The sequence below is a fragment of the Rattus norvegicus genome, chromosome 16, assembly GCF_036323735.1.
Source record: "Rattus norvegicus strain BN/NHsdMcwi chromosome 16, GRCr8, whole genome shotgun sequence".
NCBI classification, from domain to species: Eukaryota; Metazoa; Chordata; class Mammalia; order Rodentia; family Muridae; genus Rattus; species Rattus norvegicus.
The window spans coordinates 32,539,973-32,559,927 of NC_086034.1; the positions used below are offsets into that span (position 1 = coordinate 32,539,973).

The 19,955-nt window shown below is 39.2% G+C and overlaps 1 protein-coding gene across 1 annotated transcript in view; it reads left to right on the plus strand.

Annotated features, from left to right (window-relative positions):
* Window positions 1–19,955, plus strand: part of Anxa10 (annexin A10) — a 66,937-nt gene that overhangs the window by 34,948 nt on the left and 12,034 nt on the right. The window contains exons 4-6 of the mRNA NM_001109110.1: window positions 9,297–9,410; window positions 10,915–11,005; window positions 12,615–12,694. Coding sequence (NP_001102580.1) covers window positions 9,297–9,410; window positions 10,915–11,005; window positions 12,615–12,694 — 285 coding nt within the window. The remainder of the gene's footprint in view (window positions 1–9,296; window positions 9,411–10,914; window positions 11,006–12,614; window positions 12,695–19,955) is intronic.

The window sequence follows — 19,955 nt, forward strand, 5'->3', positions numbered from 1 at the left end:
TCCAGAAAGCTAATGCAGCCTACAAAAAGACAATATGTTCAGTGAGGAGGAAATATTCTTTTGTAGTCCAGGACTCCAAGAATCCTGGGAGAGTACAAGAAGGTAAAACAAAATCACAGTAGAATCCCTATGCCCATTTTTGGTGAGACTACCAATAAGGATAAGAGTGTAGACCAAACACTGTGCCCAGATGTCAGCCAGGAGAAAGATATGAACATCAAGCTCAGGGATGGTACTGTTAAAATATCAAATATTAGACACAAATCTATATAATATTGCTCCTCCCCATTATGCGCATTGCCAAAGAAAAGGCTGAGTGGATATGATACTTTCTTCGTGCACTACTGTACCTCAAGGGTCCTACTGCAATGAGCATAAATATAGTAAGAGAAGGAACTAGAGTGAGAATTCTTACTAGGCTGATGAATTAAGAGCATATAACTGGTGGACCACCCTGTAGGTATATGAAATGCCTGGATCCTTACGCTATATTTGAGATGCTTTTCTAAAAATTCAAATGAAGAAAGCCTAAAACACAGCAAGGACTAGTGTCAAGGACTAAGGTAATGACTGACTAGAAACAATCGATTGACTAGGAATAGTGGCTTTGTGACTTGAAAATATTCAACTGTAGGTAGATCCCAAAAAGGAATCTACTGTGCCAAGTGTGCAGGGCAATGCCCTGTGAGATAATTTCCTTTCTATGGAAAAAAATCAAGTTAAATGTAACAGAAGTTGTAAGATTGGCAAGCACGGGCAACCTTGGCATGTAAGACATTGAGAACTTCACTACACACTGGTGTGGTGTGTTGTATGATGTCCACTTTCCTGATACCTACAGGGGCAACAGTATAATGTGGAGAATGCAGTCTAAATTACTATCAAGACTCCAGATATTTTTTATTGGTCATTTTATTTATTTAAATTTCAAATGTTATCCCCCTTCCCAGTTTCCTGTCCACAAAACTCCTAACCCCTTCCCTGTCTCCCTTCCTCCGACCCCCTGCTTCTATGAGGGTGTTCCCCCACCCACCCCACCCCCACTCCTGCCTCAGCACCCTAGCATTCCCCTATCCTGGGTCATCTAGCCTTTATAGGACCAAAGGACTCTCCTCCCAATGATACCAGATAAGGCCATCCTCTGCTATATATTCAGCTGGAACCATGGGTCCCTCCATGTGTATTCTTTGGTTGATGGTTTAATCCATGGGAGCTTTGGGAGGTTTGGTTGGTTGATATTGTTCTTCCTATTGGGTTGCAAACCCCTTCAGCTCCTTCAGCTTTCCCCCTAGCTCTTCTATTGGGGTCTCTGTGCTCAGCATAATGGTTGGCTGCTAGCATGCACATCTGTGTCAGTCTGGCTCTGGCAGAGCCTCTCAGGGGACAACTTACCAGTCTCCTGTCAGCAAGTGCTTTTTGGCATCAGCAATAGTGTCCACTTATTAGTGAGTGTATATCATATGTGTTCTTTTGTGACTGGGTTACCTCAATCAGGGTAATATTTTCTAGTTCCATCCATTTGCCTGTGAATTTCATGTTTATCAGAAAGAATATGCCTTCCTATGGCTGCAAGAATGCCTTCGAAGGTATTAGTAGAAGTCACATTTTCAACAGTTACAGACACAACAAATTATACAATTGATACGTTTCAAGTGTTAAGTCAAAGCTATCAGCCCAACAGCCCAAATGTGAGTAACAACGATAAACTCATAAAAAGGTATGGAACACTCACCAAAAGCCACTCACCAAAGCTATGGAACAGCCTTGGTTATTCCCCTGTATAATTATGGTCCAGTTATACATGACTTGACTACCTGTGTCAACTGACCCAAAGAGTATTTTCCTATCTACATATACTGCCCAACATTTCACATTAAGGCCTAAACCAATAATTTTCAGAACTAGTCCTACTAGGTCCTACCTATCAAAGCTTCCATCACCTCCTAATAATGATAGAGTGGGGACTGAGGTTAACACAAGAGTCTCCAAGAGAATCCAAGATCCAAACTGTACCAACTTCAAAATGCTGTGTTTCCCTAGACCAACCTATTATCATTCCCATCAGACAACTCGTGTCTGAATCAGAAACTGAAGCATTAAACAAATTGTGTGTGGAACACAGATGTTTGGAAGAATATTTTCTTTCTATAACAAAGTAGTACAACTTGCACAGATGTCTTTATAATGAAGAACAATTCTGTGTTTATACAGGGATCTCACAGTAAGTAGAGTTAAGACAGATTTAAACTTTCACTCTATGTGCTCGCCTTTTGAGTATTTCAATAATAGGCCTTGTTTTTATGATTAATTAGGAAAAGGTAAACAAGTTAAAAGCATATGGAAAGGTTCCCCTGAGTATATTCAAACAAAGAGAACAGCATAGTCCACTTTTGACCTCCACTTCATCCATAAGATGTGAATAAGAAGTCACGGATGAGAAACTGTTGTTTTATTTTTAATTTAATCAGAGTGGTCAGATGGCTTTGGCAGTGGCACCGAACAGCTCAATTTGAAAGGCAAGTATTCATTAGCTTAATGGAAGGCCAAGCTGTGATCCTGGCAGAGCCTGCTTCAGGGCAAGGCTTCAGAAAATAGGAAATCACAGGCAATGAGGCTGGGGAAAGTCACACTCCAGAGGTTACATCTGAGAAGTTATTTATATAACTCCAAGTGAGAATTTAAGGGTCTAATTAGTAAGCCAACTTGAATGTTCCTCTTTGAACTTTCAAAGTATACTTATTTAAACATACAATTCAATATTTATTTGAAGACACAATCTCCTTCCTGGTACCGTCCCTGATAATAGCTTGTTGTGCCCCCCTCTATAGACGTCAACCTGCAGTGCACTGTGCCTTGGCTATTTTCCCTGATTTCTGTACCCTCCACTCAAGGGAAGCTGCTGGGAATCGAGATTGCTTTCCTTGTTTATTTTCACACTAGCCAAGAATGACTACAAACAAATAATTGTTGAATTACATGTTGTCCTATCCATTCATTTGCTCGCTTTGTTGCTATTGTACAAGTACTTAGTAGTTACCAGGCACAGTTGCATGGGCTGATGAAAAAGCCATGGGAAAAAACAGGTCAAATCTCTACCATGGTAGAGCCAATCCCTGTATCAGGGAGAAAGAATGTTATTTGGTAAATTATATCAGTTTGAAGTGGGTGAGAAATGCAGGAATTGCTGGGGGACTGCATGAATGAGTGGTTCTATACACTTTCTCTGAGAAGCCTGAAGGGCGAGGAAACACTGGGGAAGACCAGGAAAGGAGAAGTGAAGGTCAAAGTCAAGCATAAGTGCAGATGTGTCCTTCCAGAAGCAGAAAGAAGGCCACTGTAACTACAGTAGACCAATCAGGAGCAAGGAGAAGAACAATGAGTGCCAAGAAATGATCACAATGTTCTATGAGTCTTTTCAATGCTGGTAAGAAGTTACATTCATATTTATATGCAATAACATATCCTGTGTCTGCTTTCCTCTAGGATAAAGCATGAAGCAGAATGACAATGTTTTCCTTTTGAGTAAGGGAACATTTAAGGCAGAAGAATCATTATTCTGTTTTGTGCTTTTCTTATTTTCAGGAACTCATCATCAATTTTTTAGAGGAACACAAGGAATAAGCACAGGAGAGCTCATTAGATGACTGCTCTGTTATTGTGCAGGAGAAAAGATGATGGTCTAGCCAAGGCATGTAGAAGGGGAAGCAGCAAGAGTTGGCCAGAGTTGGCCAGTAGAGTTGGCCAGTTCTAGGACTGCAAGCACACCCTGCTTATCAAGGACAGGGACTGAGCAAAGCAATGGGTGCATTCATTGCATGAACATCCCAGAGTGACTACACTTGCTCAAATCAGGAACCTGAGAGTCACTAAGCACTGGAAACTTCTTGTCTCCCTTGTGTTCTTATAGAATCACCATATGTGCAGACCATAGAACATGGCTGTGTTTCCAATTAGAGACGATAGACTGTGCTGACACCAGGCATGGTGAAAATAGAACTAATCAAAGATAACGGACAAAGCTTTGAGCTTTGGGGATAGTATGAGACACACACTCTGAAGACAGGAAGCTGGAAGCCACACTATACTGCCATCATTTGTAGCTAGAGGCTACTGATACACAAGCTTCTTGAGTATTTTGGAGGGAATGATATTTTTGGAGTACATGTTGGGAGTGTTAAAAGTGTTTTTAAAAACTAAGTCTTGCAATACTTGTACTAATCCTGTGAGGAGGGCTTTTGTTTTCTTTACTTAGAGAGGCAAAATATGCAGAGAAATTTAGTAATTTGTGCCAATAATATACACATGATATATAACAGGGTCCATAAAGGGTGCTTATAACCATGGCTTCTTTCACTAAAATGTTAACTGAATTTTTTAAAACAAACAGTATAGTACTCTCTCTTTTTCTCTCTGTCTTGAATACACACACACACACACACACACACACACACACACACACATACAGTGGGGGGAGGAGAAAGGAGAGAGAGAGAGAGAGAGAGAGAGAGAGAGAGAGAGAGAGAAACAAAATAAAGATGTATATTGCCATCTAGTGGTGATTCTAACCTCAGTATGTTTATGTAGTGGAATACATATTCAACATTTGTCTAGAATTGTATAATGTGTAAAGAATGAAGATGCTGTTATATACATAGGGCATGAGAACAGTGATCAAACAACTATGCTAAAAGATTAAACCATAGACTTGGAATGCTCAAGTAATCGTCAACTTGAATAGTGTGTTTACTCTTTGCACACAGTAAAATCTGTTTCTCTTTCCACACTCATTTATTCATGAGTTTGTTAGTTCTTTCAGTTTCATGGACCCACTTACATATTGCCTATGTTCTACCTACATGTTTTACTACACTATCATATAGTTAAATGCTGACTTTAGAAAAAATTTTGAGACAATCTATGTGTTCATAGACACTGGAAAGATAAATGCATCAGTGTTACCATATACCTTGTTATAATATAATAAATTCAAAATTATTGAGATATCAAATAAGGGATCTATTTAAGTTTAGAGGAAGACAAGCAGCACAGGTGCCAGCTCAAGCGTTACCTTTGTAAAACTTTTGCATTAGCTGCCTGAGCATTGCTATCTCTTCATAATGGCATGTTGAATACATCTGTATGCATTAATATTTTCAATCCATTGCATCCTAAGGGAACATAAACTCCTCATTCTCAAAATATATGCTGCATTCACTACTTAGGGCCCCTGTTTCCTACACACCATTACCAATCAGACTGGCTAGGCATCGTGGCATGCACCTGGAATTACAGTACTCAGGAGGCTGAAGCAAGAGGATAGTGAATTCAAGGCCAACTTAGGCAATACAGTAAGACTATCTTTTAAAAACTACAGAGATCTGGCACTTTTGAGTGGCTAGTTCCAGTTCCCTCTCTCCCACTGCTGCACACCTACTTTCAAATTCCCGAAGCTCTGTGCTTCTCCCCCATCCCCTCCCATATCTGAACTGGCCTCCCTTTTCCCCCTCCCTCACCTCTCTCCCTCCCATATCCCTCTCTCCCTCTATTTCCCAGACATTATTCTCTTCCCTCTACCGAGTAGTACTGTAGCATCCACACTTTGGTGTGATCATCTTTCTTCTTGAGTTTCATATGATCTGTGAGTTGTATCATGGGTACTCAGAGCTTCTTTATCCACTATCTAATATCCACTTATCAGTGAGTACACACCATATGTTCTTTTGTGACTGGGTTACCTCACTCAGAATGTTTTCAAGTTTCATTTGCCTGTGAATTTCATGAAACCATTGTTTTTTAATAACTGAGTAGTACTCCACTGTGTAAATGTACCACATTTTCTGTATCCTTTCCTCAGTTGAAGGACATCTGGGTTGTTTCCAGCTTCTGGCTATTATAAATAAGGCTGCTATGAACATAGTGGAGTATGAGTCCTTTTTATATGTTGGGGCATCTTTTGGATATATGGCCAGAAGTTTTATAGCTGGGTCCTCAGGTAAAACTATTTCCAATTTTCTGAGGAACCTCCAGACTGATTTCCAGAATGGTTGTACCAGTCTGCAATCCCACCAACAATGGAGGAGTGCTCCTCTTTCTCCAAATCCTTGTCAGCATCTACTGTCACCTGAGTTTTTTATCTTAGCCATTCTGATTGGTGTGAGGTTGAATCTCAGGGTTGTTTTGATGACTAAGGAGATTGAACATTTCTTTAAGTCCTTCTCAGTCATTTGAGATTCCTCAGTTAAGATGCTAAGTCAAAAAAGTCTGCTTTTCAGTAATAAAATTTATGGTTCTTAGGTTCCAATTTATTCATTGGCCAACAACTTGGACCTTGGAAAGAACTGATGAATCAATGATTTGATTCAGTTACAAATCAGAATGAGAGGACTGAGTCAGGCAAAGCCAAGCTGACTCCATGACAGGCTGCAAACTGATATTTCAGGGGAGTAGGCCTAAGTTGCTATTTCCCCCAAATGAGAACCAGGATTCAGGAGCCTGTGGTCACCCAACCACAGTTTCAGGTGACCAATCTGAGAACACCTTATCATCTGGTTGGAAGCAAACATAGGCAGCTATAATGAGTAAGCAATCACCCTGGAAAGTCCCTAGAGCTTTAACCAATTATAATCAGTCAGACCCCTAGAGATAGAGCTAGCCAATCAAGGTCAAAGGCACATACCCGTCCCTGGAATTCCCCTAACTGACAATAAAAGCTGGGCCTGTGAGTCCACTGGGTGTCTCCATTCCCAAATGGGGAGACCCTTGCATGCAGAAATTTTTGATGAATAAATGCTCTTTGCCTTTGCATAATAAAAAATTCTGTTTAGCTCTGTACACCACTTTTAAGAGGGTTATTTGGTTCTTTGAAGTCCACCTTCATAAGTTCTTTATATATATGGGATATTAGCCCTCCATCAGATGTAGGATTGGTAAAGATCTTTTCAAATCTGTTGGTTGTGATTTTGTCCTATTGACAGTGTCCTTTGCCTTACAGAAGCTTTTCAATTTTATGAGGTTCCATTTGTCAATTGTTGATCTTTGGGCATAAGCCACTGATTTTCAGTTCAGAGAATTTTCCCCTATACCAATGTGTTCAAGGTTCTTTCCCACTTTCTCTTCTATTAGATTCATCATATCTGGTTTTATGTGGAGGTTCTTGATCCACTTGGGCTTGAGCTTTGTACAGGGAGATAAGAATGGGTCAATTTGCATTCTTGTACATGCTGACCTCCAGTGGAACCAGCACCATGTGTTGAAAATGCTGTCTTTTTACAACTAGATGTTTTTGGCTCATTTGTTAAAGATCAGAGGTTCTCAGGACCCAATGGGGAGTACTTTAGCTAAAATATCCAACAAAGGGGAGAGAGAACCTGTAGAGACCATATCCAATGGATAGGCATGGCCCCCAGTTGAGGGATGGGGTCACCCACCTACCTCAAAAGTATTAATCCAGAATTCGTCCTGTCAAAACGAAATGCAGGGACAAAGATTGGAGCAGAAACTGAAGGAAAGGCCATCCAGAGACTGCCCCACTTAGGAATCTATCCCATCTGCTGATACCAAACCCAGAAACTATTGCTGATTCCAAGAAGTGCTTACTGATAGGAGCCCGGTATAGCTGTCCCCTGAGAGACTTTGCCAAAGCCAAACCAATACAGATGCTGATGTACACAGGCAAACATTGGACTGAGCGCAGGGATCCCAATTGAGGAGTAAGGGCAAGGACTATTGGAACTGAAGGGGTTTACAGCCCCATAGGAAGAACAACAATATCAACCAACCAGCCCCCCCCCAGAGCTCCTAGGGACTAAACCACCAACCGAAGAGTACGCAAGGGGTACGCATGGCTCCAGCTGTATATGTAGCAGAGGATTTCCTTATGTTGGCATCACTGAGAGGGCAGCCCCTTGATCTTGTGGAGGGTTGATGACCCAGGAGAAGAGAACGCTAGGCTGCTGAGGCAGGTGTAGGTATAGGCAGGTGGGGGAGCAACCTCATAAGGGGAGGCAGGGGGAGGCAGGAGGGGATAGGGGACTTGTGAAAGGGAAACTGGGGAGGGGGTAACATTTGAAATGTAAATAACTAAAATAACCAATAAAAATTTTAAAAATTAAAAAAACTACAGAGATCATATCCAGGCCCCGCTTATTTTTCACCTATACAGTGCACTATTTACAGCTTGTTGGAGAATTGATGTAGTGAATCAGAATTCTTTTCAAATCCTCAAAGTGCATTCTGGAATATAGGAGCAGTAAATAGTGGTTACTTAAATTCTCACTCTTTCGTCTGCTTTGCTCAGATCTCAGTTTTTCAGGGCCATTTCTCAGGGCCTGTGAGGACAGGTTGGACTAACAACGTCTGAGCCTCCATAAACAGATTTTAAACCAACTTGATGATGACTTACAGTTTGTCACTTTACATGCACATTCTATTTTATCCCAGCCAGCAACTTCCCTATCCTTCAAGTCTTTCTTTTCTAATATCTCCATCTTGCTAATAAAGTATGACAAGATTGAATTTATTCTAATAAAGCTTATTATGCCTCACTAATAGTATAAATACTAAATACTATCGCACACCTTTAAGTAGAACTAGATATACTTTACATATTTCAGCAAAACACAATAAATTTAAATATCTTTCAATTGTCCTGATAAACTTATAGAAATGTAATTTAGCATATTTTTAAATTTCTTAGTATACCAGAAAAATAGAAAATGAAATCAAAATATTAGTTTAATATTTTATACCTGTATTCCAGAAAGTAAAATCTAGCATGTATGTTTTTCTATTTAAGTAACACTCAATATTTTATATAATGTGCCTGTTATTTGAAAAAAAGGGTATAAGAATAATTAGTTTATGTAAGTTTTCGTCGATAGAGTAACCAAATATACCATGCTAAAAAGACTTTGTATGAGGAAATGAAATGAGACGTGTGTTTTATTTAAGGATTAATGGGTCATTAGTTATGTCCAGGAAAACCAAGGACTGCAAGCTCAAATGTTGGCAGGTTCAATGTTTATTTTCATAAGGAAACCAGAAGAAGCATACAGGTTGAGGATTACAAATGGAAATAGCTCCTCTACTGCTGTGACTAAAATTTCCACACAGAAGTGATTAATAAAGCAGTCATTCCAAATCCATTGTCTAGTGTAACCCAAAGATATGTATGTAAATCAAAACCAGACCTATTGCTGGAGGATACAAAAAGGACATTTTCATAAAAGATTGCTCCCTATCAAATTTCTCTTATAAACTCGGTGCATGTTTTCATTTGTTTGCTTCTTTCTCCATAGGACCTGATTGCAGATCTGAAGGAGCAACTTTCATCTCACTTCAAAGAAGTGATGGTGGGCCTGATGTATCCACCACCATCTTACGATGCTCATGAGCTGTGGCATGCCATGAAGGTGAATGGCCCAGTAATCTACCTGCATCAGATACAGGCTGACCCAATCATACACCTGTGACAGGGACAGGCTCAGATTTCAACAAAGGACAGACTTCCCTGTGATGGTCCTGCAGTTTGTAAAATCAGGGAGACAAAAGAGAATATCTAACCCATTGTGTCACTGGAAATTTTGGGGTGAAAGGAGGCTTTCAGGGAGAGTGAGTCAAGGGACCAGGCCAGCCTATTCTTCAGTTGTAGAGCCTCAGACATACTCCACCATCTTCAAGCTCAGGAACAGGAGTAGCTGTTCAGGAATGAGTGAGGTAGCTCGTGGTGCTCTTCTGATTGGTCTGTCTTCCACATGTGCTCTCATGTTGAGGAAGATGTGTTCAAATTCATGAGACTCTTTTAAATTTATTTGTAAACAGTTGGCTCAGAATCAAAATAAAATACTATATCAGAGTCAAAATATCAATGACATTGTTATTTTTTATGACCATAAGTTAAATACATATGGTTAGTACTGTTCAGATGTATCAAAATTATTTTTTTAAAAAAACTAAGATCTTTCAGAAAAGTCATTTTATGAAATAAATTACAGATTTTATTGTATGGGGATGTGGGGAAAAGAGAGCCTTTGACTTCCTTCAACTGTTGACAATAAACACCTTTAAGATCATTTAAATACTTCCCTAAAGTGCTTGCCAAAGACCAGATCATCCTAATGTGTGACAGAGATGAGGCAAGAGACAAAACATTAAAAATACACAGATTTTAGTATGTATGTATGTATATATATATAATATATATCAGAATAGTGATTTTATAAAATTCATGGGAAGACCAACCAATCATCTATTTTCCAAATTTTACATTCCAATCACCATTTCTTATAAAACCATGTAGTCACAAAGTGTAAGAGTGAGGTCTCATGCTACTGTTTGGATGGGAAAGATCCTCCCAAAAACTTCTTGGAAAAGATTGTTGCCTTTAAGACCATGACAACAGATAAGTGATATCACTGTATGCTAAATGATACCACAGAATACAGTGAGTTCAAATGTTGAGGCAATAGGAGCACAGTTCCACAGCCAGGGAGAGGCAAGCATGAATCACCAAAATAGACTTGATAAACTATGAGATCTGTGTTCTATTTTCAAACTGATATTCCAGTTTCAAACTAATAATCAAGTCCTGATATTGCAGCAACACACAGAGTTTCAAATTCCACTCCAAAGGACAGTGGAAACATTTAGTGTGTTTTCTTTCCTGTGTCGATTATAATGTCCATAACATTTTTCCAAATAAAAGGACCAAGTTCCTACAGACAGCATCATCCTTCTAAGGACATCAAACAGTGCACAGCTGACATAGACCAGAGGGGGCTGACGTTTATCCAGAAAACCCTTCGTTCCCCATCTACCTACTCTAAGAACACCATGAATGCTTTGTTTGTTTACTGTACATAAAGTAGACCTAGTGTTCCAAATAAAAGTATCTTCGTATTTCTCTCTGACTTTTAGGGAGCAGGAACTGATGAGAATTGCCTCATTGAAATATTAGCTTCGAGAACAAATGGGGAGATTTTCCAGATGCGAGAAGCCTACTGTTTACGTAAGGAAATATATAAATATGTATGCATTGTGCACATGTACAACCACACTTTTCAAATAACACATAAAAGTATTCCATTTCATGTATTTATTTTAAATATTTTTAAGCTACCGTTCTGGTTTGTTTCTGTTGCTGGGGTAAACCCTGACCAGAAGCAAGAGGAAAGGGGCAGTTTATTTGACCTACACATTGCAGTCCATCACTGATGGGAGTTAGATCAGGAACTCAAATGGAAATATGAGGCAAGAAATGAATCAGAAATAATAGAGAAACACTTTTTACTGGTATCCTTCCCCTGCCTTGTTCAGTTACCTTTCTTGTCCAGCTAAGGCCAACCTGCCCAGAGAAGGCACCAGTTGTAATAGGCAGCACCCTCCTACCTCAATTAGCAAACAAGAAAATTTCACTATAGACAGCCCCACACACCAGTCTGAAGGAATCAATGTTTGATATGATGTTTCCTCTTCCCAGATATGTCAAGATGACAACCAAGGTGATAGGCACTATTACATTTGAACTAAGACTCATTGGGGTAAAGTAGAAGTTTTTGAGCTGGAGTGGTTAAGAGCACTGACTGCTCTTCCAGAGGTCCTGAGTTCAATTCCCAGCAACCACATGGCGGCTCACAACCATTTGCAATGGAATCAGATGCCTTCTTCTGGTGTGTCTGAAGACATCAACTGTATACTAATATACATTAAATAAATAAATCTTTTTTAAAAAGACTTTTTCGGTAGCTCTTAAGTCAGTAGAAGGAAGGATGGGGAGGTTGATCAACGGCTTCACAGACACAATTATATTGGAGAAGTAAGTTCTGGTAGTCTGCTTCACAGAGTGAAGAGAAATAATGATAATGTATTTTATACATCAATGTAGTCGACAGAGAGAAGTAGCCATATCAAATAGGAATGGTAAGTAACTGGCGGATAGCATTACACAATGTATGCATAGGTTGAAACATTATATCATACCATATAAATATATACATTTATAATCAATCAGCCTAAAATATGAGAGACAATAAAATGAAGCAATATGACTCACTCAAAACCAATTGGTTCAATAACTAAAACTGAGGATTATGACCCCAAAAGGGAAATAATTCTCCAGAAAATCAAGCGAATTTTGTTCAAGTGTGATCACAAATGTCTATGAGGCAGATGCTTTCCTATGACAGGGAGTGCCCAGCATCTTGATTCTGGAGAGCATTGTCCTTTACTCTACCTGAGTAGAGTCAAAATACAACAAAGAGTAACCATTGCTCGACAAATACATTGTTTTACTTTATGTAAATGTCATTGTTCCATCAAGTTACCTCAAAATCAAACTTTTTCGCCTCTTAAAATAAAAGTATGATTATTTTCCTTTCAAAAATTTTGTGGGTTGGGGATTTAGTTCAGTGGTAGAGTGCTTGCCTAGCAAGCTCAAGGCCCTGGGTTCGGTCCTCAGCTCCAGAAAGAAAAAAAAATGCATTAATTTCCATCCCATTGTGTATTGTGAGCATTGAGTAGTTCTCACAGTCACTGCTTATGCTTCTGAACAGATTTAAGGCTTTTTCTAAGTGGAATGATTTAAACCATGTTGTTAACATGGATATTTTATTGCCCAGAATACAGCAATAACCTTCAAGAGGACATTTATTCAGAGACATCGGGACACTTCCGAGATACTCTTATGAACTTGGTCCAGGTATGACATTGCAAAATCACTCTTTATAAAATGGAGACATTTCATTCTTGCTAAATAGAACAGAAAATCCAGGTCTATTATAGTTGTATGCATTCTATGTAATAAAATTTAACAGCAGCCAAGTTTGAGTCACTTAATTTAAAATTTGACTCACATGTGTTATAAGTATCAATGTGTATATATATATTATATATATATGCATATATATATATATATATATATATATATATATATATAGTGTGTGTGTGTGTGTGTGTGTGTGTGTGTGTGTGTGTGTGAAGTGCTTTCCTAACATGGAAAAGGACATGCATGTCCAGCAGCACACAAAAAAAAAAGAAAAGAAAAAAATGTGTGTCAGGGTGTGTTTGTGTGTGTGCATGCACACACATGTGCAACAACTGTCCAATGAGCCAGTGCATTGAAATGCAGAAGTGAATCAGATCCTATTGTATTTCACTGCCAGCAAAAGATTTCAGTGCACAAGTTCTACTATATTGTATATTACCAAAAGATGCCTGCACAAATTCTACTATACTGTATATTACCAAAGAATGACCTTACTTCTAATGAAATTTATATTTTGTCATTTATCTTCTTTTTCTATAATGACTAAATGGTATGTAATTATTTCTATCCAATTAACATTTCTCAAAAACATTCCACATATTAGCATGTAATAATAGTGATATTTTAAAGTATAATTACCTTTTAGTTTATGTCTGCTTTCGAATGTTCCTGTCATCCTATTGAGGAAAGGCATTCAGGATTTCAAGTGGAATCAGTGATCTGAATTTAAATAATAAAAGTACAAAATCTCACAGGTTCAGAAGACAACTTTAAGGCCATGGGCTTTTCTTTATTTTTATAAAGTGTGTATGTATAGCATGTATATTTTGATATGTATGCTATGCTCTGTAAGTTCTGCTCTCTCTCTCTCTCTTTCTCTCTTTCTGCATGTGTGTTTCACAGTGTTTGTCAAATAAAATAATAATTTCTAAATCTATAAAACTTTCCTTTACACATCAAAAATATAGCCCCGTCATTAGCAAAGCAAATTTGTTAAATTCATAGAAAGAAAATAATGTATTCAAATCATAGAATTTCATACATGATAATGAGCAGTGAAGAAGAGAATCACTGCCTTTGAAGAAGGACGCACTGTATGGTATTGGTACAGAGACAGGCAGGTGGATCAGTGGAAGAGAATTGAAGACCCAGAAATGAACCCACACACCTACGGTCACTTGTCCTTTTACAAAAGAGCTAAAACCATCCAGTGGATAAAAGATAGCATTTTCAACAAATGACGCTGGTTCAACTGGAGGTCAGCATGTGGAACACCCATATAGAAGGGGAGGGGGAGGAGTTAGGGAGATGTTGGCCTGGAAACCGGGAAAGGGAATAACAATTGAAATGTAAATATGAATTACCCAATTTAATAAAGATGGAGAAAAAAAAGAAGAATGCAGATCGATCCATTCTTATCAGTATGTACAAAGCTTAAGTCTAAATGGATCAAGGACCTCCACATCAAACCAGATACTCTCAAACTAACAGAAGAAAAAGTGGGGAAGAATCTCAAACACATGGGCACTGGGAAAAATTTCCTGAATAAAACACCAATGGTTTATGCTCTAAGATCAAGAATTGACAAATGGGGGCTGGAGAGATGGCTCAGTGGTTAAGAGCACTGACTGCTTTTCCAGAGGTCCTGAGTTCAAATCCCAGCACCCACATGGTGGCTCATAACCATCTGTAATGGGATCTGATGCCTTCTTCTGGTGCACCTGAAGACAGCTACAGTGTACTTATATATAATAAATGAATAAATAAATCTTAAAAAAAATGGACAAATGGGATCTCACAAAACTGCAAAGCTTCTGTAAGGCAAAGGACACTGTCATTAGGACAAAATAGTATCCAACAGATTGGGAAAAGATGTTTACCAATGCTACATTTGATAGAGAGCTAATATCCAATTTATACAAAGAACTCAAGAAGTTAGACGACAGAGAATCAAATAACCCTTTTAAAAATGGGGTACAGAGCTAAACAAAAAATTTTCAGCTGAGGAACATCAAATGACTAAGAAGTACCTAAGGAAATGTTCAACATCCTTAGTCATCAGGGAAATGCAAATCAAAACTACCCTGAGATTCAGCCTCACACCAGTCAGAATGGCTAAGTTAAAAACTCAGGTGACAATAGATGCTGATGAGGATGTGAAGAAAGAGGAACACCCCTCCATTGTTGGTGGGATTGCAAGCTGGTACAACCACTGTGGAAATCAGTCTGGAAGTTTCTCAGAAAATTGGACATTGAACTACCTGAGGACCCAGGAGTACACTCAGCTATTAAAAAAATGACTTCATGAAATTTATAGGCAAATGGATTGAACTAGAAAACATCATTCTGAGTGAGGTAACCTAATCACAAAAACACACACATGGTATGTAGTCACTCATAAGTGGACATTAGCCCAAAGGCTGGGATTATCCAATGATACAATTGACAGACCACATGAAACTCAAGAAGGAGGACAACCAAAGTGTGGATGCTTCAGTCCTTAGAAGGGGGAAAAATATTCATAGGAGAAAATATGGAGACAATTTTTGGAGCAGAGACTGAAGGAAAGGCCATCCAGACACTGCCCCACCTGGGGATTCAGCCCATATACATACAGCCACCAAACCCAGACAATATTGGTGATGCCAAGAAGTACATGCTGACAGGGACCTGATATAGCTGTCGTCTGAGAGGCTCTGCCAGAGCCTGACCAATACAGAGGCAAATGCTCACAGTCAACCACTGAACTGAGAATGGGGTCCCCATTGGAGGATTTAAAGGATTGAAGGAGCTGAAGGGGTTTGCAGGCCCACAAGAACAACAAGACCAAAAACCAGAGCTCCCAGGGACTAAACCACCATCCAAAGAGTACACATAGAAAGACCCATGGCTCCAGCTGCATATGTAGCAGAGAGTAGCCTTGTTGTGCACCAATGGGAGGAGAAGCCCTTGCTCCTGCCAAGACCCAACCCCCAGTGTAAGGAAATGTCAGGGCAGGGAGGCAGGAAGGGGTGGGTGGATAAGTGGGGGAACACCCTCATAGAAGCAGTAGGAGGGGGGATGGGATAGGGCGTTTATGAACAAGAAACCAGAAAAGGGGATAACATTTGAAATGTAAATAAAAATATCCAATAAAAAAAAGAAAAACTGAATAACACAGCATGCCCTATGATATCACCTAGTTTACCTTTGTTGATAAAATTACCAATACAGGAAGAAACACATGTATACTCTGCTGTGGCCATCTTACCACTATCATGCTGGACATTGTTATCATAAAGAATAAAAATTTTCTGGATTTAAATAAAAAAGGGAGAAAAAGAAGGGAGCACAAAGAATTGTCCTTTGCAGTAAAGACACAAAAGGATCCACCAAAGAAAAGAGTGCAGGGGACTAACACACACATTCTATTTTACAATTAATATAATCAACTCATTTCTACTTTCTCTTTCTTCCCTCCAAACCCTTCTTGTTTATTTTCAAATTCATGGCCTCTTTTTTCTTTATGAGTCTGTGTGCGCGCGTGCGTGCGTGCATGTGTGTGTGTGTGTGTTCCTAAATATACATCCAGCTCAGACTGTATAACGTCACTGGTGTGCTTTCTGAGGGCTGATGAAATAGAAAAGCGAGCACAATTTGGCTTCCCAGACCCACATTCTTTCTGTAGAGTGAGCAGATGAAAATACAGTGTTACACTTCGTGTATTCTTTCTTTGCTCTAAAAAAGCTCTTTTACCAGTTACTGGATTTGCCTTCCTAGATTTTTCTATTAAAATTTTATTGATGGGGTAGCCCATGTAAAACTTGTGAAAGCTGGTTCTCTCCTTCTGCCTTGTGGGTACCAAGGTACAAAATCATGCCATCAGGTGTAGCAACAAATGCCTTTCTTTACCCGTGGAGCCATTCCAACCTGCTCCCTAAACTGTTTTTAACCTGTGCGTTTTTCTGGCCGCCTTTTAAACTGAGGTGTAGCTAGCACGTGACTGTGGCCGTTTCCCCTTGTCTTTCCTGGGAAGGGTTACCATGGAGCCTACCCTCCTTGAGAGCTCAGTTCTGACAAACTTAAAAGGGTCAGTAGTTTGCTCAAAAACTGCATAGTCCACTCCTTTTTGAACATGGGTTTGTGACATCTTTAAAAGTAAATAATCCTAAGTAACTTGGAAGAAGGATGACACACATACTCAGATTCATGCACAAGTGTGCACGCTCTGAACTTTCTGAGATGCAGCTTTAAAGGACTCGCATCCCCAAGGTCTCTTTATTTCTCAGACAATGGAGTGGGCCCGTTGTTACGGCAAGGCCAAGTTGTAATATATCCTTCCTTTCAAGCACTCTGCATCTCTCAAGTAACATAACTGGGCACCTACTAGGAGCTTCTCCCTTCTGGGCTAACAGGAGATTAAAGGCATAGGGCAAGTTCTATTTCTCAAGGTCCCATGAAGACCAGGACAGCCGACGATGATGAGAGAGCTTGTCTCACAGGGTTCAGTCTCCATCCATCTTCTTAACTCCCCATTCATTATGTCACTTCGATCTCCGGAATCAACAGCACGGTAGAGGGTCATTCATAGGAGGTTGGGGTTTTCTTAAAACGGCTGTAATTTTCTCTCTCAAATTTCATTGGTTAAATGTAAGTCGAACTTGCCCTATTTAAAATCAGGAGTGGCTGAACATGTTATCCCATTAGTTTTAAACAGGTTAAAATAAGTTTGGTGGTCACTTACAGTGAACATCAAAACTTAAAAAGTATTTCATTTTCTTTTCCCACTACTATTGCTATTTCTACGACTGTATGCGTGGTGTGGGGCGAATGCACCAACGCATCTGTAGGGAGGTCAGAGTGCAACTTTGTGCTGTTATTTCTCTCCTTTCATCTTTAGTTGGGCCCCAGGGATTGGAGCATCAGGCCTGCACAGCAAGCACCTGTACCCACCAAGCCACCCTGAGAGCCCTCTGTCCACTTTTGTGTCAAATGCATTCTTACTCCATCTCTTGCCCCTTTCTCCTGAGGACCATTTATTGCTACCTCGTGTTTCTCTTTCTAAATTGCTGTCAATTTTTCAGCTAAGATGGCTGACAGTGTGAGAGAGGGCAACAGAATTAGAGAGTTAATATAAAATACAAATTACTATGAGGGGTATGGATGAATATACCATAATGATATCATTACTTCATGTACTAACCTAATTTTTTTTATATATTTTGGGTGGTTTTTTTTTTTAATTAACTTGAGTATTTTTTATTTACATTTCAAGTGTTATTCCCTTTCCCGGTTTCCGGGCAAACATCCCCCTAATCCCTCCCCCTCCCCTTCTTTATGGGTGTTCCCCTCCCCATCCTCCCCCCCTTGTCGTCCTCCCCCCAACAATCTAGTTCACTGGGGGTTCAGTCTTAGCAGGACCCAGGGCTTCCCCTTCCACTGGTGCTCTTACTAGGATATTCATTGCTACCTATGAGGTCAGAGTCCAGGGTCAGTCCATGTATAGTCTTTGGGTAGTGGCTTAGTCCCTCGAAGCTCTGGTTGCTTGGCATTGTTGTTCATATGGGGTCTCGAGCCCCTTCGAGCTCTTCCAGTTCTTTCTCTGATTCCTTCAACAGGGGTCCTATTCTCAGTTCAGTTAACCTAATTATTTACTTCATTTAAAAAACATAAAATTAGAGAAACGCTTTTCTTTGTAAACTGCTCATGAAGCCAACTATTACTGACTTCACACCAGAGAAGACTGTTAATGACCAATTCGATTCTTTCGAATTTCTCCATTTATAAAAGGGAAACATATTGCCCAGTCTCAATATAAAGGCTTTCTCCTTGTCTTGTTGTATTTTGTTTTGTCATGTTTTGGCTATTGTCTCTTGGAGGCATGCTCCTTTCTGAGGAGAAAATGGAGGAGGAGTGGATAGAGGGAAGAAGGAGAAGGGAGAAGTGGATGGAGTGGAAACTGTGGTTGGGATGTTGTATGAGAGAAGGATCTATTTTTAGTATAAGTAAAAGAGTTTTTAAAGGAAGCACACTACCAAGCAAATCTATTGACCCATTAGTTAAACTAAGATTTACATTTTATAAGAAATCAAGGACTTGCTTTATTTTATATGGTATTGGTTTGACTGGGTTTGGTTTGGAGTGCTTGATGTGAATACACAGCTCATAAAACTGCCCCCTTAATTAATCAAGACCTGGAGTGATAATTTTAAATTCTACTAACATGCAAAATGAAAATGGACTGCAGGTTATTACAGCCCTAATTAAGACCTCTGAGTACAGTGACACAGTGATATTACTTTGATTTGAAATGGAAGGTTTTCTTTCAGAAAATAATTAGGTGTTTTAAGGTATTTAGTATTATGTCAATAGGTCATTTCTAAATTTTACATTTCATAAAGTAAGTTTTACCACATTTTGTAGTTCTCTCATGTCTGCATGCCACAACACACATGTGGAACCTGGAAGAGCTACTTACAGAAGTCAGTTGTCTCCTTCCACCATGGAGGCTGTAGGGATCAAAGTCAGGCCATCAGGCAAGTAGGCAAGCACTCATCTTGCTGGCCACCATGAGGTTAATTTTAATTAAAACCTAATTTTAATCTAAATTTAGGACTGTCTTATTTCTTAAGTAATGGTACTACATAATGTAAATTAAAAAGTTTCCATTCAGAGAGTCTTGTATACAACTGTATTATAATTGAACAAGAGGAAAAAATGTCTGCCTCCTTGTTGGTGTATTTACCTGTCTGTATAGTCCATCTATTTATTTACCTATTTGCCTCTCATCTATCTTCTATTTACCTCTCATCTCTGTCTGTTTATCATCAGTCTATCCAATCTCCTTTATGTGTATAATATGGAAAGATGATTTTGTGACTGGATTTTACCTAATATGGTTATAAATTGACAAGATAAGTATTAATTCTTAGGTTTGATAACTGGAGTCTGAGCATTCTCCCTCTTGCTTTCTCCGTGTGTGTGTGTGTGTGTGTGTGTGTGTGTGTGTGTGTGTGTGTGTGTGTGTGTATAACCTTGAAGCTATAGTAAAACTTTCATCAGCATTAAATGAGGGTGAATTGGAACTTGGATTTAGCAGGAAGCAAGAAAAGTTTACTTAATTCATCACTTTACTACAATGTGCTTGCTTCTTTGTATTTTACTTGTTCCTTTTCCTTAGCATTCTGTACAAACAATGTTTATTTAATATTACATG